This window comes from Cyprinodon tularosa, unplaced genomic scaffold (assembly GCF_016077235.1).
Source record: "Cyprinodon tularosa strain WSP-4 unplaced genomic scaffold, ASM1607723v1 ctg110, whole genome shotgun sequence".
In the NCBI taxonomy this organism is placed as follows: domain Eukaryota; kingdom Metazoa; phylum Chordata; class Actinopteri; order Cyprinodontiformes; family Cyprinodontidae; genus Cyprinodon; species Cyprinodon tularosa.
The window spans coordinates 164,999-183,471 of record NW_024037894.1 but is presented as its reverse complement, the minus strand read 5'-3'; the positions used below and the strand labels follow the sequence as shown (position 1 = coordinate 183,471).

At 37.4% G+C, this 18,473-nt stretch overlaps 1 protein-coding gene across 4 annotated transcripts in view; it reads right to left on the bottom strand.

Moving 5' to 3' along the window:
* Positions 1–18,473, bottom strand: part of LOC119790901 (glutamate receptor 3-like) — a 138,228-nt gene that overhangs the window by 33,266 nt on the left and 86,489 nt on the right. For all 4 annotated transcript variants that reach the window (XR_005281781.1, XM_038296677.1, XM_038296663.1 and 1 more), the window contains exons 9-12: positions 15,184–15,291; positions 13,454–13,660; positions 10,240–10,613; positions 7,459–7,657 (exon numbers count right to left, since the gene is read on the bottom strand). Coding sequence is in view for 3 of the 4 variants with exons in the window: in XM_038296677.1 (XP_038152605.1) it covers positions 7,459–7,657; positions 10,240–10,613; positions 13,454–13,660; positions 15,184–15,291 (888 nt within the window). In the remaining variant the exon portion in view is untranslated. The remainder of the gene's footprint in view (positions 1–7,458; positions 7,658–10,239; positions 10,614–13,453; positions 13,661–15,183; positions 15,292–18,473) is intronic.

Below are 18,473 nucleotides of genomic sequence, written 5' to 3'. Positions count from 1 at the left end.
AATGTATCCCTCTGGGGTCTGATTAGTTACTAGCTTATCTATCATGTTTGGCCAGGTTTTGAAATCCTCATGAAATGTAGAGCTTCTGACCTCCATTCCAGTCACTTTAAATGTGTTACAGCCCAACAAATGGCTGACTTTAGAACATTAAAGTTCATATATCCTGATTTTTAAGCCTTTAAAATCACTTATAGGCAAATATATGATAAAGTAATGGCTTTACGACCCTGTGGGAATACGTTTGTTGGGAAATATAGCTGTTTTCTTCTGAACCATAAAAAAAGCTTGCTGTCAAAGCGAAGCCACCTCTCCCTGTCTGGGCACCGCCCAGACCATGATGCTTGTTTATCCAAACACTTCTCAAGTCTGAACAAAGTCCAGACCTATTACTTGTGTTGTGCCATTGCCATTTTTGGACTCGATACGATACCTGATACCTCGCTGTGCAGTATTGGCCGATACCGATACCATAAAAACACCATCTGTTTGAAATTGATGTGTGTGTATATATGAAGAACTGCATACTACTTGGATGCTGCCTACCTTTGTGAAGCAGGAAAAAGATTAATACAAAATTAATCTAGTAGATCTTTTTATTGCCTACCTGGAATGGGTGGCATAGTTGAATAAACTTTTGGTTCTCAAAATGGTATCGGCGCCCTATTTGTACTTGCTGATACCACCATTTTAGTGCAGTATCAGGGCCCCGCTCGATACTGGTATCGGTATCGGTGAAACACTACCTTTACTGCAAAAAAATTATAACTAATGACTCACAAATTAGCTAAAAAAAAAAAAATTGCAGCTCTGGGCAGATAAGCTGCTAAAAGACCCACTGATCTAAACTTTGACCTAAGATCATGGCTCTCTGTCCACAGCAGCCTTCCCTGATCAGAGGAAGTTTAACGCTTAGACAACTTGATTTTGCAGATGCAGGCTCTTTAAATCAAATTATATTATTTAATTTATAATTATAAATGTTTAATTGTTCAATACTACATTTTATAATTTAATGTTATGTTTATTATTTGAATTATGCAATAGATAAATACATAAATGTTACAGTTACTTATTTCCCGGTACATTAATTGAATTAATAAGACTTTCATAATTATGCATTTCATATATTTTGGCCCTCCATACACCTCAGGGATTGCATCGAAATGACTGCGTAAACCATCTTGCGACCCTCTTCTTGGTGTCTCACGACCCTCTAGGACAGCAGCCGGACCCAACCTGATTTAAAACATTTATAAATGACCAAATGTTGTCTGACGACAGTGTCTAACTTCACTTGCACCGCTTCTCCTGTTAATATAGTGAAGCCATCCAGAGCCATCCAAATTAGCCAATGAGCTGCGTCAGTAATTGTTGCTGCTGCTGGCTACTTTTAGACACAGTAGGCAAACCTGTGGCAAGCCAGGCGGTGGGAAAGAAGGAGAAGATGATGAGAAAAAGAGAATAGAGAAAGTGTGGACTGCTGGATTAACTGAGGTGAACTGGTGATAAAAAAAAGTGAAATGGTGTGCTCAAAGATGACCCTGCACATTTAGAGTATGTTTGGCTCAGTCTAGTGCTGTGAAGCAGGATTCTCCACCATGAACATAATCATAAATAAATATTGATCCAGGCTCACGAATGAGCACCTTGATATGTGCTTGAGAATGGCTTTGTCACCATTCAAACCCAGGTTTAAAGCCTTGCAGGCCAGCATAAAGCCCACTGCTCTCATTAAGACAGAAAAAATTAAAAACAAACAATCAGTGCAGGTGTTTTACCAAATTTCACCAAACTGAAAGATTGTTGTTATACACTTCAAAAAACATTTTAGATTTTAAAATGGAAAAATGTTCCAATTTCTTTTTTTATATATATATATATATTTTTTTTATCTAAAAGTGAATGTATAACATGGATGCACAAACACCTAATTGTTAAATGCTGTTTAAAGGATAATAAACGGATAATAATTAAAAATGTCTTCGGATCTTTACCAATTGTTAATTTTCTTTATTCAGATCTTGCTGATTTGTAATTGGTCACCCCTGATCTAGGGGCTCCTGCCCCCAACTTTGAGAACTTAATCCTTTAAAATTTTGCCAACACAATAAATTCTAAGAGTTTTGAATCATGTAGAGAATGAAGCTTTCTTCTCCCATACAGTCAAAAATATTTCAGGATTTAATGTTTGGATCCCTTTTTTAAAATAGTTGAGTCAGAGAGATGATACTAATTGTCTAACGTCCATTCTGAGGGAAGCCCCTTTAACCAAAATCAAAAAAGTTCCCTTTTTGAAGTTTATAGCATACAAGTTTGCATTTCTAAAGATGGCAAACAGCAGCAAATGATCGAAGCTAACAGACAAACCTGCTTCATTCCTGCTAGGATCTCAGAAGAGGAGACTAGAAGATGTGATGCAGCATCTGAAAGCAGCAGCAAAATGCCTTTCGGTTCGCTCCCATATCTAAAGCAGGACTTGGTTTTTTTTTATTTATCAAATGTCGCAGTCTCACTCCGAGCAATCACACCAAGAGAACGATAGGGGCTAAAAATAGAAACAGCTCTAAGCTGGACTCTGGATGTGAATGTCAGTTCTATTTCTAAGGAACATGGCGTCATCTGTGAGGATGTGCTTTATGAGCAGATGCCTGCAGATTTGAATCCTATTTTCTAGTTGTTGAAGCTTTATTTTAATCAGATGAAGTGACTCTGATCACCCTGAGCTTAGCCAAGAGGCACCAGGAGCAGCACATCCACACAGCTCCATGTACTGTTAAAAAAATGTAAGAACTTCAGTATGTTCTTAATCTGATTCAAGACTCATCCATTTTTTTTTACTTATTTTATTTCATAACTTCAAACCACAGCTGTTTTTTTTTTTATATAAGATCACTTTAATGTGACACTAAACTGAAAAGTTAAAAATAAATAAAATAAATTATGGCTAAATGTCCCTGATGATGACCTTAGAAGTCTGTTGGAGAGCATTAGTGATCGATGAAGATAAATGCAGGGCTATAAAGGGCTATGAAGTCAGAATTATAACAAACGAACACATGCATGGTAAATAAGACTACGAGACCCCAATATGTCAAGTCCATGCTCCTTCTCTTGCTTTTTATCTGCCTGTAGATTCTCTCTTACTCTCATTTGGACCTGTTTTTATGTGGCTCATGATAAATTTTGTCTCTTTGAGGGAAGAGCCAAGAAGAGAAAGTAAACTGCCTGTGATTGGCTGCTTTTCAGGAAACCAGCCTTTTAAAACAGTACTGAATTTCTCCTGGTTGCGGCCAGTAATATTCGCAAAGCATATTTAGGCTAATAGCTGTTCTCTTCAATAGTTTAATTCTGACTTCATATCCAAAAGCCTCGCTGTAATCACAGTTTTTTAAAAACAATGTTTAAATGAAAGGAAAACTGTTTAACAGCAGCTGAAGACAGATTAGAAATATAAATGTTTGTGCTCAGCTATAAACAACAGTTCATACAAGCCTCACTTTTCTTAATATAAACAGTGAAACATCAGCTTAGCTCATATGACGCTCCCAATTTAACATGAATCATTTCAGAGCATATTGCTGCTGCTGTCAGAACACATTCATGACTATTGAATTATTTAATGATGTCTTTAATTAACCAATTTTTAGCTCTTAAGAAAACAACAGTTAGCATAAAGACACTTTACTAACATTACAAGCCACATCTTACATAAGGATACTTTATTGTTTCTTTTAATTTTTCATTTTCTTTTAGATATTGTCCTTTTGATATCTCTATAAATGCTTAAATTTTCTACATGTGGGACAGACTGGCAACCTGTCCTGCAGGCGATAGGCACCGATGTAGGTACCAGATCTGCTCGGGGCCCTGTCCTTTCTTATGTCGTCATGATATGATAAGGTGACCAGATTTCTGCAATCTAATCTGGGGACATTTCCAGCTCATAGATAAAAATAAATACATTTTATGAAAACTAAAATAGGAAACAGGGACATTGATGTTTTCATCCATTTTTACATATTTATTAATATTTAAACAAAAAATCAAGTGTAAAATCCAGGAATGCAGCTCCTCCATTTCCTAAGATAAATAATATGAATCAATCAATAGTGTTTATTAGTGCCATCTGGTCATTCAGTCTATGTCTTCTTCCCTTGTGAGCAACATAACATTGTGTTCAGGCCAGTTTGCATCAATACAGAGTCTGGGGCAATTTTCCTCCTTTTCCATTCCAAAAAATTAAATTGAAACTTTTTTATATATATCTGCAAATTGAAAAACATATTTTATTTCTACATAATAAAAACTGTAAAATTAAATGGCCTCCAGTTGTTTATACTGTATCCTGGACAGCTGCAGTGCATTGGGTAGCCTCCAGCAGCCTGTATTAAAATCTGTGTCACCATTAAAAAAGTTACATTAGATTTTTATATTCAGATTAAATTACAACCATTAAAAGCATCTATAACTCTGGATCATTCTCATGAGCAGCTTGAAGCAGCCACACCAGAAATAAAGTTTTGTCATTACACTATAGATGAATGAAAAATAATCTCTCAGGGTCAGCATAAAAATAATGTGTCCTTTAATAAAGTTATAGTGAAACCTAATGGAAATATATATTTAAACAATCCTAAAACTATTCATTCATGTGTACTTAGATAAAGCTGTGCTTTTTGTTTTAAAGAAGCTGTTATTATTTTGATAGGATGTAAATGTTAAGATTATATGATCCTATTATACCTGTTACAAAAATCCACAACAAAAATAAAATATGGGGGCAGAAACTGAACATATGCTGGATGCTGATTTTTGTAATATTTCATATTAAATTAAGCGTTTACTTCCCCATGTTTTGCTCCTATAGTATAGTATAGTCAAGTGAACTTGACTATACTATTGTTTACTTTATTGTTTACTAAAGTATACTTTAAGTATACTTTAGTAAACTTAAAAATGTCCCAATTTAGTTCGAAGAAGTATTACTTTAGTAATACTTCAGGTACACTAAAGTACATTGTCCGGGTATACTTTCTAAACTTATACTTATACTTAGGTATTCTTAATAGAATTTACTTCAAGTATACTACTTTTTACTAAGGGTATGATATAGCAATGCCACTCGGACAAAATATATAGGCTAGAACCGGTTTCCTAAGAATAATATTTAAACTAGAGTCTCAACATATTATTACCCATATTTGCTGTTATTTTACGTTTCATCTGTGATCTAAAGTAGCCAAAACAATCATTCTTTTTTAAAGAAAAGCACTGCCTTTTAAGACAGACTGAGCTATGTTATTTAAGGCGACACAACAAGCCTCAGAGCTTCCTTTAATTAAGATCTGAGGGCAAAGGAGGACAAATGGAAACCCTTAAAAATGACTTTTGTTGAGTATTTAGACAAAGAAAACAGTTTTTCTACTTGTAGAGTATGGAAAGTTGTGGTTGACACAAAGTTAAAAGCTGTGTAGCTTAATATGGCTAACTGACAAAGCTAAAAGATGCTAACCTGTTAGCTACTGAGCACAGCTAGCTACAATGCTACCCAGTTCTCCCTCTTTATATCATGGTCTAATAGTTACTTTGTTCACCATAAAAAGATTTTTTCATCTTTGTTATCAATCAAGAATTGAAGAATAAATTTCATCAGTCATTAGACACGCTAACATTACAGATGCTCATGTGGCAATATTCAGCCAATCATATAGAGTAACATCACTGGAATGCGCGGGGCCTGAACAGATCTGGTATTAACACTGGCCGCACCTCGACCCTGACGGGATAAGCGGGAGAATATTGATGGATGGATGATCTACATGATTAATATGATGAAATGCTCTATAAATGATTAAACAACAAGAGCAACTGAATAAAATACAATTTCAAGCATAGCCCACTGGTGAGTTGCTGCTGTGTTTTCAGAAGAGGGGACCCCATTAGTCCTTGAGGGCCCATTGATGGCTGCAGGCACAGCATTGGTGACCCCTGGTTTAAGACTATGTGACTGGTCGTAGGTAATATAAAGTTTCCGTGAAACTAATATCATCACTGACATGAAGATTGAAGTTTGACTTTTTTTTCCCTTCAGCTTCTACATTTTAAAAATGTATTTTAGCCTTAATTGGTTTTTCTTTAAAGTTTGAATAATATTTTTCGGTTTCAAAATCTTTTATCTCAGTTTTACTTAATTTTTCATTATAAAAAATAAAAGTTTTAAACAAACTTTATCCCTACAATTTAGTTCCATAAAGGCTCTCCCTTCTACAACTGAATCGACCAATCACAGCACAGGAAGTGGGAGTTAAAGCCCTGCTGCAAACTGTAACCACAAAGTCAACAATGCAGCTAAAAGGGATTTTAATGATGCCCTTTATTATGCATTGGATTAGCTGGGTAATCCTTATAATTTCAAAAGCTGGCTGATGGAAGTGCTTTTATTTTAATAAAAGATGTTTTTGTGTCACATCTGTAGTTATCTGATTGGTTGTAACCCGTCTTTGCTGACTCTGTTAGTCTCAACCTTGATATCCTCTATCAAAATGGATATCTTATTGAGAATTTGTGAAGACAACTAAAACATTTTGTTCATGGATCTATATATTCACCACTCATTCTGACTGAGCTTGAGATGCTTTGGAAAGAAAACTGGGAAGGAAAACATCTTAGTGTGGGAAGCTTATCCTAAAAGACCTACAGCCATAAATGCAGAATGAATGAGTTGACAAGAGACAAAATGAACGAAGTAAAAACTTTTAATGGGTGCTATGTGTGGGGATTAAACAGGGATCTTTGTATTTAAGCAGCCCTCCAGAGGAATATAAAATAGAAATGAGTGTGCATATTAGTGGAGAAGTTAATGAAAGTTTAGTTTATGAATCCACAGATGGACTCATGAGGGAGCCTAATTGTCCCAGATTCAAGGCAGAAATAATCTTATTGTAAGAAAGAAAAAAGTTAACTTTGAAGAAACCAAAATTAATCTTGTGAATTAAATGGATTGTGGACATGAGGTTCATTCCTTTTGTTTAATCATTCAGTTCGGAGGTAACGACATGAGGGCCGAGGTTCCGCCCCAAGAAAAAATATTAGCTCATCTTAACTTTTCATCACAAAGTAAATCACTGAACAAGACAAATGCTTATAATTTAATTTCAGCTGTTTTATCCTTTAGTAAAACTTTATTTAATTTGATAAAACCACTTTTTATGATGAACTGAACTAATTAGATAAAAATGTATTAAAACTTTGTTTGGCTTTTGGGCTTTAAAAGTGCTGCATCAGGGAAGAAATATACTGTTCTAAGCTTTTCTATTGATTATGCTTCAATCTGTTATGCGGTGGGTCATAAATCAGAAACCAAAGGAAGGCTCCAGAGAATCTGAGCTTCTGGCCCACGCTGGGTTAGACAGAGCCCTACCTGTATACAGTGTGGAGATAACCAGCTGAGACACTCACCCTAAAGAACTCCTTAGTGGAGCCTGAGTCTAGAGTGCCGTAGGCGATCTCCGTCTGCTTAGCCAGGTCCTCGGCGCTCTCAATCGGAGAGACCATCCTCTCCACAGTAAGGAAGGCAGCCAGGTTGGCCGTGTAGGAAGAGATGATGATGAGGGTGAAGAACCACCACACTCCCCCGACAATACGGCCGGACAGAGACCTGGGATGAGGAGGAGGAGGAAGAAGGAGAGAAGCAGACACAGACATGAGAGCAGGGTGCTCAGATCGACATGTGGAGGAGGAAGGGATCCCTTCCTATTGTGTCTGCCTCACTACAGAGATTAATCGCTTGGTGAGAATGATATAAAGCTTCATTAACTGAATGTGACTGTATCTGAAAGTAGTTTAGAAGTTTTAGAAGGTTTGAAATCATCCTGAATAGTCAGGAAGCCGAGGAGAATAACAACCTGAATCGAGTGGCCTGACCTCTGCTGTCATGCTTCCTGTGACTCCAAGATATAAAAACAGGAATATATTTTCTGATTTTCAATTAAGATGAGAGACAAGTTATTGTCTTTGGACCAGAGCCTTTGTAAAAGAAGCTAATTATTCAGTAATTACATCCTGATGGCATTAAATGGCGCTTCTATAATAATGTAAAAAAGCATTGGTGATATTTTTGATCCAGACTTAGACATATAAGCTTCATATTAAACAGGTTTAAAGAATTTCTGGTGGCTCTGGTTATCCTGAGCTATGTCTATAGTTTTGCTGTTATAGGCCTACACTGCTGGAGGACATAGGGACCACATTTTATAACTCTTCTTTATTCCACTTTTATTCTCTAATTTTGCATCATTTGTAAGTTGTTCTTTCTTTTTCTTAGTACTAAGTACTAAAAAAATGTACTAAATGTGCAGTGTTGTTGTTGCATGTGATGGTACAATATTATTTAAAACTTATTTAATCTAATTGAACTATCCGAGGGTTAGTCCCTTTAAGAGTTGGTGTTAATCCACAGAGTTTAATTGAAGCAACGCTGTTAGCTGTTAATTTTAAGATCAACACTTTGCAGCTAGAAGTTGTGGTGAAGGTTGCAGGAGTACGTCCTACAACCGGAGGGTCACTAGTTTAAATCCCAGCTCAGTCCATCTCAGTTGTTATGTCCTTGGGCCAGACACTTCACACACATTGGCACTGATGGGGCTCAGAGGGCCAAGTGGTGCCTGTGTACATCAGCCTGGCTTCTGTCAGTAGGCAACATTTCAGCCTTTGTTTCTCCATCTGAGGCAAACTACTGATAGTGTTGAATTCTTATTTGTCTGACAGAACTCAATCTGCTTCGACTGTTATGCTGATTTATGAGTTTATAAGCCTATGACTTTTGAATATGGATCTAGTTTGTCCAAAATGGAGGTCTGTGTTTCAGCTGTTAGAAATTGGTTTTCAGATAAGTTCCTGTTCCTAAACTCAGCAAAGACAGAGATGATGATCAGAAACTGCACCTTCTGTTTGATGTATTTGTTTTCTGTTGACACACCAGTTTTAAAATGTACAGACAATATTTAAAACCTTGGTGTTATATGTAATCACACAACTTTAAAGGTGAAGTTGACTATTTTCCTTTTCTGGGTGGATCATCAAAATAAGTGGTCCTCCTAATTGTCCATCATCCTGGTGATATATTTAGGTAAGGCCGTCCTACGTGTTTGTCCCACATTTTCACTTACTGGTGGTGAGTCTGACATACCGGAAAAATTACAAATCTTGTATAAGCGATGCAAACAGCCACTTTTAAACAGAGTGTGCATGAGGAGAAATGGGCTCATGCACGTTCTTGCACGTATTTAATAGGTGTTCCCTCTCAGGAGCGGGTACAGGGTTGTGCTTGTGCATTTTTTTTTTAAGTGGAAAGGGTGGGTCTGTAAAAAAATTCACAAAAATTAACCACTATACATTGAATTTGATACTTATACAGAGAGTTTGAGAAAACAAACTTAAGCCAATTATGCTCACAGCACGATATCACATACTTTCTGGTCTGTGCTGTTCTTAAAATAAATTTTTTTTGTCACATATTTGTAAGAATAAAAATACAGAGTTCCAGGTTGACCATTTACCTTTTGCATGACTCTGTTGCTCTTGATAAGATAAACATATCTGTACAGGACAAATGACCTTAGCCACCTGTACTGGTTCATAAGATGTAATATTTGACCAATCTGATTATTTACAGTTTGAAACAATTGAAAAGGTAGCTCTATATGAGATACATCTATGTTGGAAACTCAAGCAAATGAAGTGACTGGCGGACAGATGAATGAATGTGTGGCGAACTGGATGAAAATGAGGTTCTGTAATATAATTAATCACACAAAATACTTAATATGCGCCAAGATGATGACCGTAAAATGAGACATGCAGCAAAAACACGGTAGCCCTCCAAGAATCGTGAGGAAGTCCAGCTGTTACTTTGCATAAATCTCAATGACCCCAGTGCATTTTACAGCCCTCAGCATGGTGGATAGAAGTTATTTTGTGGACAGCGGGCATCACTGCCAGCATGCAGCTTCAGAACAGATGAGTGAGCAGAAGAGGAGGGATTCTTGCTCTGAGAAATGGGAGGAAGGGGCGATGGAGTGGAGCATGAGGTTAAGTGGGCAGCAGAAACAACAAAGCTCAAAATAACCCATATGCACCACTGCAGGATGGAAAAGCATGTATGGGACTATAAAATGCAAAGAGATGATATGATTAGGCACCTGGAGGGGGTGGTGGTGGAGAATGAGCACAACAACCAACCTTGGTGAGATATCGCATCCTTGCTGCATGAAGGCACCCAGGGAGAACCACAGGCTATTAAAAATCCCAAAGTCGTTTGGAGGGTCAGGGGGGCTCTGAGGGTCTTTGGCCTCATCGTTCTCATCCAAGTGCCACTCATAAGGGCTGAAGCGGCTCACCAGGAAGAGCACCACGCTCACGCCGATATAGGCGAAAACTATGCACATCCAGATCTCATAGGCCAGAGGGTCCAGGAAGGAAAACACTCCTGGCTTAGACTTTTGAGGCTTCTTTATCATAATAGAGATTCCCAAACTCATGAAGGGTTTCGAGAAGTCTATCACTTCTTCCCGCACCAAAGTTATGGTGAGAGGAGCCACGGCTATATCAGCTCTCTGTAAACATGAAAGCAGGCAGGGGTTAGTCTTACAGGAATAACCATAAAAAACATCAAGCAAGGCTATAAATATTAAACACTTCAAAGAAATATCGATTAAATGCAAAACCAAACCAACACAGCTTTGCAATGCATTTCTGGAGTAAAAAGGCCTGAAGAAATGCACCTATTAAGCATATATTGAACAGCAGACGTGTTAAAAAGCCGGTTGGAGCAAAGGGGCCATTTGGAAATGAGTCTCTCAGCATTTGTGTTGCTAAATGTCTTTGTCTCAATCCAAATTTCTGTCATGAATCAAAGCGAGAGTCAGAAAACAGAGGAGGGAGCTGATGCAAGCAGTTCATAAATCCTCCAGCTTGCCTGAAAGATACTCTGCAATGCCTCACAGACATGCAATTAGTATTAGAGACCGCGGTGACAGATGTTGAACGCAAAGTCAGTCAAAAAGCTGTGTTCCGGCGTTCATTCATCAGCTAGGGAGCTGATTAACATCAACACAAATGTAGAGGCCTTCTTACAGCCATTTCAGTTACAACAGGGCGGCATGTCTGTAGATCTAATCCAACGAAAACTCACACGGAAACATATGCAGAGTCTGCAGACACATATCGCAAATTCTGCAGTGACATTCCATGCATGTCTTTTTCACTCTCCTTCTCTGAGTTAGATTTCCAACATTACTCATTCAGCAGCTGAGGTCTCATAAAAGATGCATATCGTCCTTTTGGAGCCAGGTTCAATTGCAAATATCCCTGAGCTGCATGATAAAAACAGTACCATAGGTTTAAGATACAAAGCTCAAAAAGGCTTCAAATAGAAAGTTGGTCGCAGAGAAAAAGGAATGCACTTTTACAAACCTTTTCACACATCAAATATGCTAACTTCTTTTAATTTATTGGTCCATCTTCCACCACAAAGTGACCATGAGTCATGATGTTTACGCAAATACAGAGTTTTCTCACTGCATACCATATCATGATAAATACTATTAGTAATAGAAGGCAGGGTGCCTTATGGTGAAGATAAAATAGGGAAAAGCTCCAATCTTCATTTTCCAACCAGTACAGCCTGATTGAAAGTCAGAGCTGCTCTTCTGAGGATGAAGCTGCACTACTTTACCTGCAAACAGCGTGGATGTAAAAGGAAAACGTTTTTTGCATAACTCACCTCAGTACAGATCGCAACAACTCTCATACTCCTTTAAAGTTTTTCACATTTGTAACACTAACAGATACTTTAATGCTTTTTATTTTGTTCTCCGAGGCGTATTTTTAAATATCTAGACTGACATTTTTAGGTTTTTCTATTATTGTTCTAAAGCAAAACTCAACTCAACATTTAGTGAATTTTGCTCCATTACTCTTACAAGCAAAGATATTTTGTGTTTAAAATAAAATAAGAAATGAAAGTTTTAAGAGTAAGTTTGCCATTTCCTTTTAACATTTTTTTCACGTTCTATTTTTTTTTAATCCTGTTTGTTTTTCAAACTTTTTTTGCAAATCATATTTCATATATTTTCAAATTAAATGTCTTTGTATTTTTTTTTTTACCAGGTTGAGTCTTATGAATTACATTCTTTTCAATATTTATTAGTCATCACTCCAGCAGAACTATAAATCCTACTGTTTAAAACAATCATGTAGGGCCGTGCAGTGGACAGAGCATAGGACCCATGTACGGAGGCCTTAGTCATCGACACGACCGACCCGGGTTCCAATCCGGTCTGTGGTCCTTTGCCGCATGTCTCTCCCCCTCTTATACAGTACCTGCTTTCCTGTCAGCCTACTGTAAAAAAAAAAAAAAAACATGAGCCACCGCAAACCCCCCCCCAAAAAAAAACTATTACGTAGAAGTTAGATAATCAAACTAAGTTTTTACTCTACTAAAAATACACATTTCAAAACTATTTAAAGTTTAAAAATAAAAGTAATAGAAAAAAATAGGAAAATTTTTTAAGGTGCTTTAAACTTTTTAGTGGTTACTGCACTACCCTATTAAAGAAACATTTTTCTACAATTTCAGATGATAACTTCCTTAGACTTCATTTCCTTAGTTTTATAACTAATGATAACAGTGTCAAATTTTACTTTGCAATATCTTGAAAACCTTTTTGGTATGTGGTAAACAACAATTTGGGGCTTACCGAGTCAAATGAAACAAAACTAAAGAGTCTATTTTTAGTAAAGTGGGTGACAGTGGCGTTAGATGTAGGAGTTTGCCCTGAAATCGAAGGATTGATGGTTCAAACCCCGACTTCGACTTTCAGTGTCGTTGTGTCCTTGGGCAAGACACTTCACCTGCATTGTCTACTGATGGTGGCGCCAGGGCTTCTGTCAGTGAGCCCCAGGGCAGCTGTGGCTACAATGTAGCTTGCCACCATCAGTCTGTGCGTGAATGGGTGCTTTGGTCAAGTCTTCTGGCTTGAATAAGGCGCTATATCAGTACAGGCCATTTACCATTTTTTAAAGTAGAGATTATTGCAAAAAGAACACATTTCTTTCTAAGTAAGGTAACAAAATATTTGTACTTTGTTACTTGACACCTCTGCTCTTGACCGATAAAAATTTTGCTAACACCTATTAGACAACTGATTGCACTTGAGTTTTTCTAATGGTTAACTTGGGTTTTAACGGTTTTAAAATCAACTTTATTTCTTTGTTCTGTAAAATAAAATGCGATGGGTGTAAATATAAATGTAAGTATGGTTTATGAAACCAAAGAACATGTCATGAAACCACTGAACTGAATCTCCAAGTGTATGTCATCTTTGCATTGTATCTGTTTGGTTTGATTTGGATTTAAAGAATTGTTGAATCAATCAGTTGGGCTGAAACTTACCCCATAAACCAGTTCGCCCACCATCCCGTTCCAAGTCTTGGTTTCCGGGTCTCTGGCTCCATATTTTCCATCAGGCACTATGGACAGCTTATATCTAATGCCCACATGCTTTGCAATTTCAGAAGCTAAATCGACACAGTAGCCTTCATATCTGTCATTGCCGTCCATCTGCATATAGTTTTTCTTGTACATCACATATGGAGCTTCCTGTTAATTAGACATGGTTTTAAGTTCAAGTTGAAAGCAAGAAGCATGTCCACAGTGGTCAGACTTCATGGGTCACACGGGGGTGTAAAGCCATACTGAAGCACGCAGACATGCAAGGCAAGCGAAGAAAAACCAATGTTGGGCACATTAGAAAAAGAAAATAACACATCTCTGATGTTTCACTGGAGGACAGGGGATGAATGAGCAAGCAGGAGGAGGAAATGGGTTGTTAGCCTTGGTCATGCTACCTTTGTCCATCCAAGTGAGTGGAACCTCTGATTGGATAAAGGTTTGCATGTAGTTTGCATCTGTGCTACACAGGACAAGCTTAATGGAGCACATTTCCAGTTCATAAAGTAACCGTCAGTGACATCAAAGATACCCAAGTTGAATTTACTAGTAACCACTTGTGATTACATTCACTAAGAGAAGATGGCCGTTGTTCTGCTTGTTGCCTTAATTATATTGTTTAAAAGACACACATCACCTCTGCTTTTTAGACTCCAAGAAAAAAATCTTATCATTTTTATTTTTTACCCTGGACTGTAAAACATGTCAGCCATAAAAGATGAATTAATGTCACCTTGAAGTATTAATCAACAGGGTTTTAGTTTTTCATGTGGCATGTACATGTTTTCCAGAGTTTTATCTGAGTGAAAACAATTACCGTATGTTTCACATGAAGTAACATGAAAGAATCATCTTTCATTGAACACATTTTAATGTTGTTAAAGGAAAATGAAGTCAATGAGATGACTGTGAGGTGTCTAAAATAACGACTGCCTTTGTTTAAATCAAAAGCATGCCTGACAGACAATAATGCAATGGCACTACACTGCTGTACACTTTTCCTCTCTCTCTCTGAATAGCACTTCCACTTGGGCTGAGATGACAATGAGTTTTCAGAAGCTGAAATGGGAATGTATGACTACTGCATTCTGAATTTGCCTAAGATGTAGACATAATAGACAAAGTCAGAAGGAACGACAGAGCCATGGTTTTAAATGTACGATAAGGCGTACCTTATCGTACATTTAAAAATGGCAGATGATTTCTAACCTGGGGCAAATCTCCCTAGCGCTGAGTCTAATCCTGATCCTGGACTATGTCAGAGAAAGCTCCTACGCCGTGCTTTACCTATGGCGCATTTCAGAGCTATGTTAAAACCACCGTCACTGACAGATTACTTAATGAGAGGGAAAGAGTTTTACTTACGTACGCACTGAATGTGAATAAGATGAGGTTTATCTTTATGGTTATCTTTACCAAAGCCGTTATTGTGACGTCACTACTACAACAGCCCACTGTAATATAAAAAAACCAAAATGCTTTGGCACCCACACGGATACAGTTGAAACACTCTTTGTGAATCGACTGTTTCAACATGTAGTGAGTGGATGGAAAGCAACTGAAAAGTAAAATAATTCTACCCTCCCAGGACAGATTGCAACAATGGACACCTTGACCTTGAGTGGCAGAAATCTTATGGTGAAACATTTAGAACCTGTTTTGAAAGTGAGTACCATAATAGTAGTGACCACAATTGTTCGGTTTTCCACAGAAGAGGACTCGTTGGTGACCTGCTGATCCATAATATATACAAATTTTTCGTACTCATTCCAGTAGCCGATCTGAAAAATGACACAGAGAGTTCACGGTTATCACAGGAAGTGGAAAAGACATTTTGCAGAAGGCATGGGCCGGTTCCCTGTATAAGACGGCTTTTTTAACCTTAAAAAGCCTAAAAAAATCCAAAACATTGGTGTAAACGTTGAGGAAACACTGTGTCGTCGCCTCAACGTTTACACCATTAAAACGCAGTAAAATAAAAAATAGCTCTACTTATATTAGCCTTCCTGTGTTTCAGTTCCAGCCCAAGTGGACCTAACTGCATCATCAACCCAGCATGCACTGCACAGGTGAAAAATGGCGACCTCCATGGGGGCAAAATATAGCAAAGCATATATAATTTTTGTAAGTAAGTTTTTTACATGGCATGCAGATACCCTTTGCAGGTAATAGGAAAATCCCAATGGATTCCTTTAAAGCTAAATTGTCTGAACTTGTGAAAAATTGAGTGCTTTATTAATTAAGTGATTTAAAAATTATTTCTGGTCGCAAAAAGGCAGTCACGATGCGGAAACTAAATATATGCAGCTCGACACTCCTGCTTAATCTGACAAATTAGCAAAGCGTTTGATTTAACAACCAGTCACAGTCAGACACAGCTTTAAATTGCGCACCTTTAATTCCACCCTATTGTAAATTGAAATCTTGTTTTTTTTTTATATATTTAAAGCTCAAAACTCTAAAAATAGATAAAAATGCTCAGTGAGTAAACCCAAGCAAGCATATATTCATCCGCCAAATTAATCAGAAGGTAGATCAAGCTGTCAAGATAAATTTTCAAGCATCGAGCATGCTGAGTTGAAGGTTTCTGAATCAGTGCAAAACAGAGGTGCACACTTTCAGTATTCATCACAAGTGCTAAATATATGAGGCAGCCTTACTTATCTGGTGGTCAAGCTCTGTATGCTATAGTTCAGAACTCAAAGTAGTGTGATTGTAAAGCTTTTTTTTTATCATTTCAGCAAATATCACTGTTATAATACCAATTAAACTAAAAATAAATGTTGTGCTTTAGTTTTATATGAAATGATCAGCCATGTTTTATATTTTTGCTTTGATCTATAGTTTAAGGTCAAAATTATTCAAATACAACATTTAAAAAATAGTTATTATTATAATAGGCATGTAGAGAAACAGAACAAAAAAAAAAATTTGTGAAAATTTAACAATAAGATCAACAAAGATCTATTAGTAAATCAACAATTATAATTACCATCACAGATATATGCTGAAAAACCCCAGGATAGTTGGTATTATTAAAGGTTATCATCTTGTTAGACTCTCAAACCAGCGCATGCCTACTTGGACAGGTACAACCTCCAAGCATGTAAAGTGTGGCTCTGTTTAATCTGTACAGCTGGAGACAGTTTGGTTTTCCCTGATTTATGATTTAATAAAAAGCTTGTTGCTGCGCTTCTCACTTCACCTGGGCTACACTTCAGCAGAGTAGGAGTAATCTATTCCTGGCTCAGCAAATGTTCTCTTACATAACAAGAAACCAGCTCCACTAAAGCAATAAAACATGAATAAAATTATACCAGTGGGGGGAAAAAAAACCAAGAGGTGAAAATGATAATTAAATAAATGCCTTGCACAGCAAATTCCGTGTTCCTTTTTTTTTAAACTAATGATAGAATTCAACAGGAAGCATCAATGCACATTAAACTGATCCTTCTTACCCCGAGACGAGTCCAGCAGCTGCATTGTTTATTTCAGCCACACTGATTTCTTTCAGCCTCTCTGTTCTGGTGGCAATAACACACTGCAGATTGTCTCACACTGAGACGAGACATGGGGGGCTGCAGATGAATGCAGCCTTGTGAGCTGAGCTACACAGACATTATGGGGCCGCTCCCTTTAGCTGTCAGCTTCTGCAGGGACTCTAGGGTCATGGAGCTACTGTAGTAAGCATCTTGAGTGACATGCGGTGTTAGACAGCCTTGTTTTTGCCTTTTGGCTGGACAAGTGTTTACAAACACACGCAAAAGCATATAAAGAAATATACAAAACATAATAACTTAGCAGAGTTAACTAAAAATATGTCTTGAAATCAAATATGGGTGCGTGGGAAAATTTCATGCTAAGTAGCAGCCTAACATTGGTCCACGGCGCTGTCGGAGCTCTGAAGAAGCTGTCCAGCATGTAAACTAACAAGTGCTGACATGTTTTACAGCTGTCAAGTTAACAAGCTAAGTGGCTTTTCCAAATGAGTGCACCCACTCCTGGCAGACTTTTATTTCTCTAGCTCCTTATAGCAATCCCAGGACTATGACACGTTTCCAAGCTTATGGGAAAATTAGAGAAACTTTAGATGAATGATAATAAGAGCTAAGATTCTCGCCTCATGCCTACATTGTTACAAAATATTAAAATATCTGTTAAATTTAGGACTAAATATGCAGTAATACTTGGAAACTCCTTTCTCAAGCAGAAAGTTGATTTGTTCTTCCACAAAACAGGCTTAATTCGAAGGTACTCGACTTTCGCTTGTTGTTTCTGAAAAAGTTTTGACACCAATCTAGGAGTCTGCCAATCCCATCAGCTCGCAGTAGAGCAATCTGTAGCTGGAGTCGTGATGTTTTAAGCAACAAGGAGGTCCAGCCTACTAAGCACACTCCATTCAGATGCAAATCAAAGACTCACACGTCTTTTTTCTGGGGAACTGAAGTCTGTTGTATACGTATAGGGACGATGGTGTTGTCGGATTTTCAGTTCCATCGGGCTCTGGTATCACTGTCAGATTGGCATATGATTACTTTTTATACAACCTAAATGAATTCCAAGTCACAATATAAACCACAGCCAATGTTTTCTATGATTTTAAGCATGATAACAAAATGTAACCAAATCTAAATTGCCGCACACAACTTTTTAACTACTAAAGTTACTTATTTTAAATTAATATTGACTCATGTGGTTTTATCTATAGAGACTTTCATCTCTCAACAACTTAAATCATATCTGGCCGTTTCTACATCCAAAAAAAAACCCAGTATAATCAAAACTGATTTTCTTATTTAAAAGTTAAAATAAACATGTTTTTGCTGGTCGGTACACTGCTGCTAAAATTCAATGTGGGAATAATTCTCTGTTGCGCATGTGTGCACATATTAGAACAATGTATGACAGTGTGTGCTGTTCTGACAGAACACCAGCTTTCAGGGACATTGTGTCCTTTTGCAAG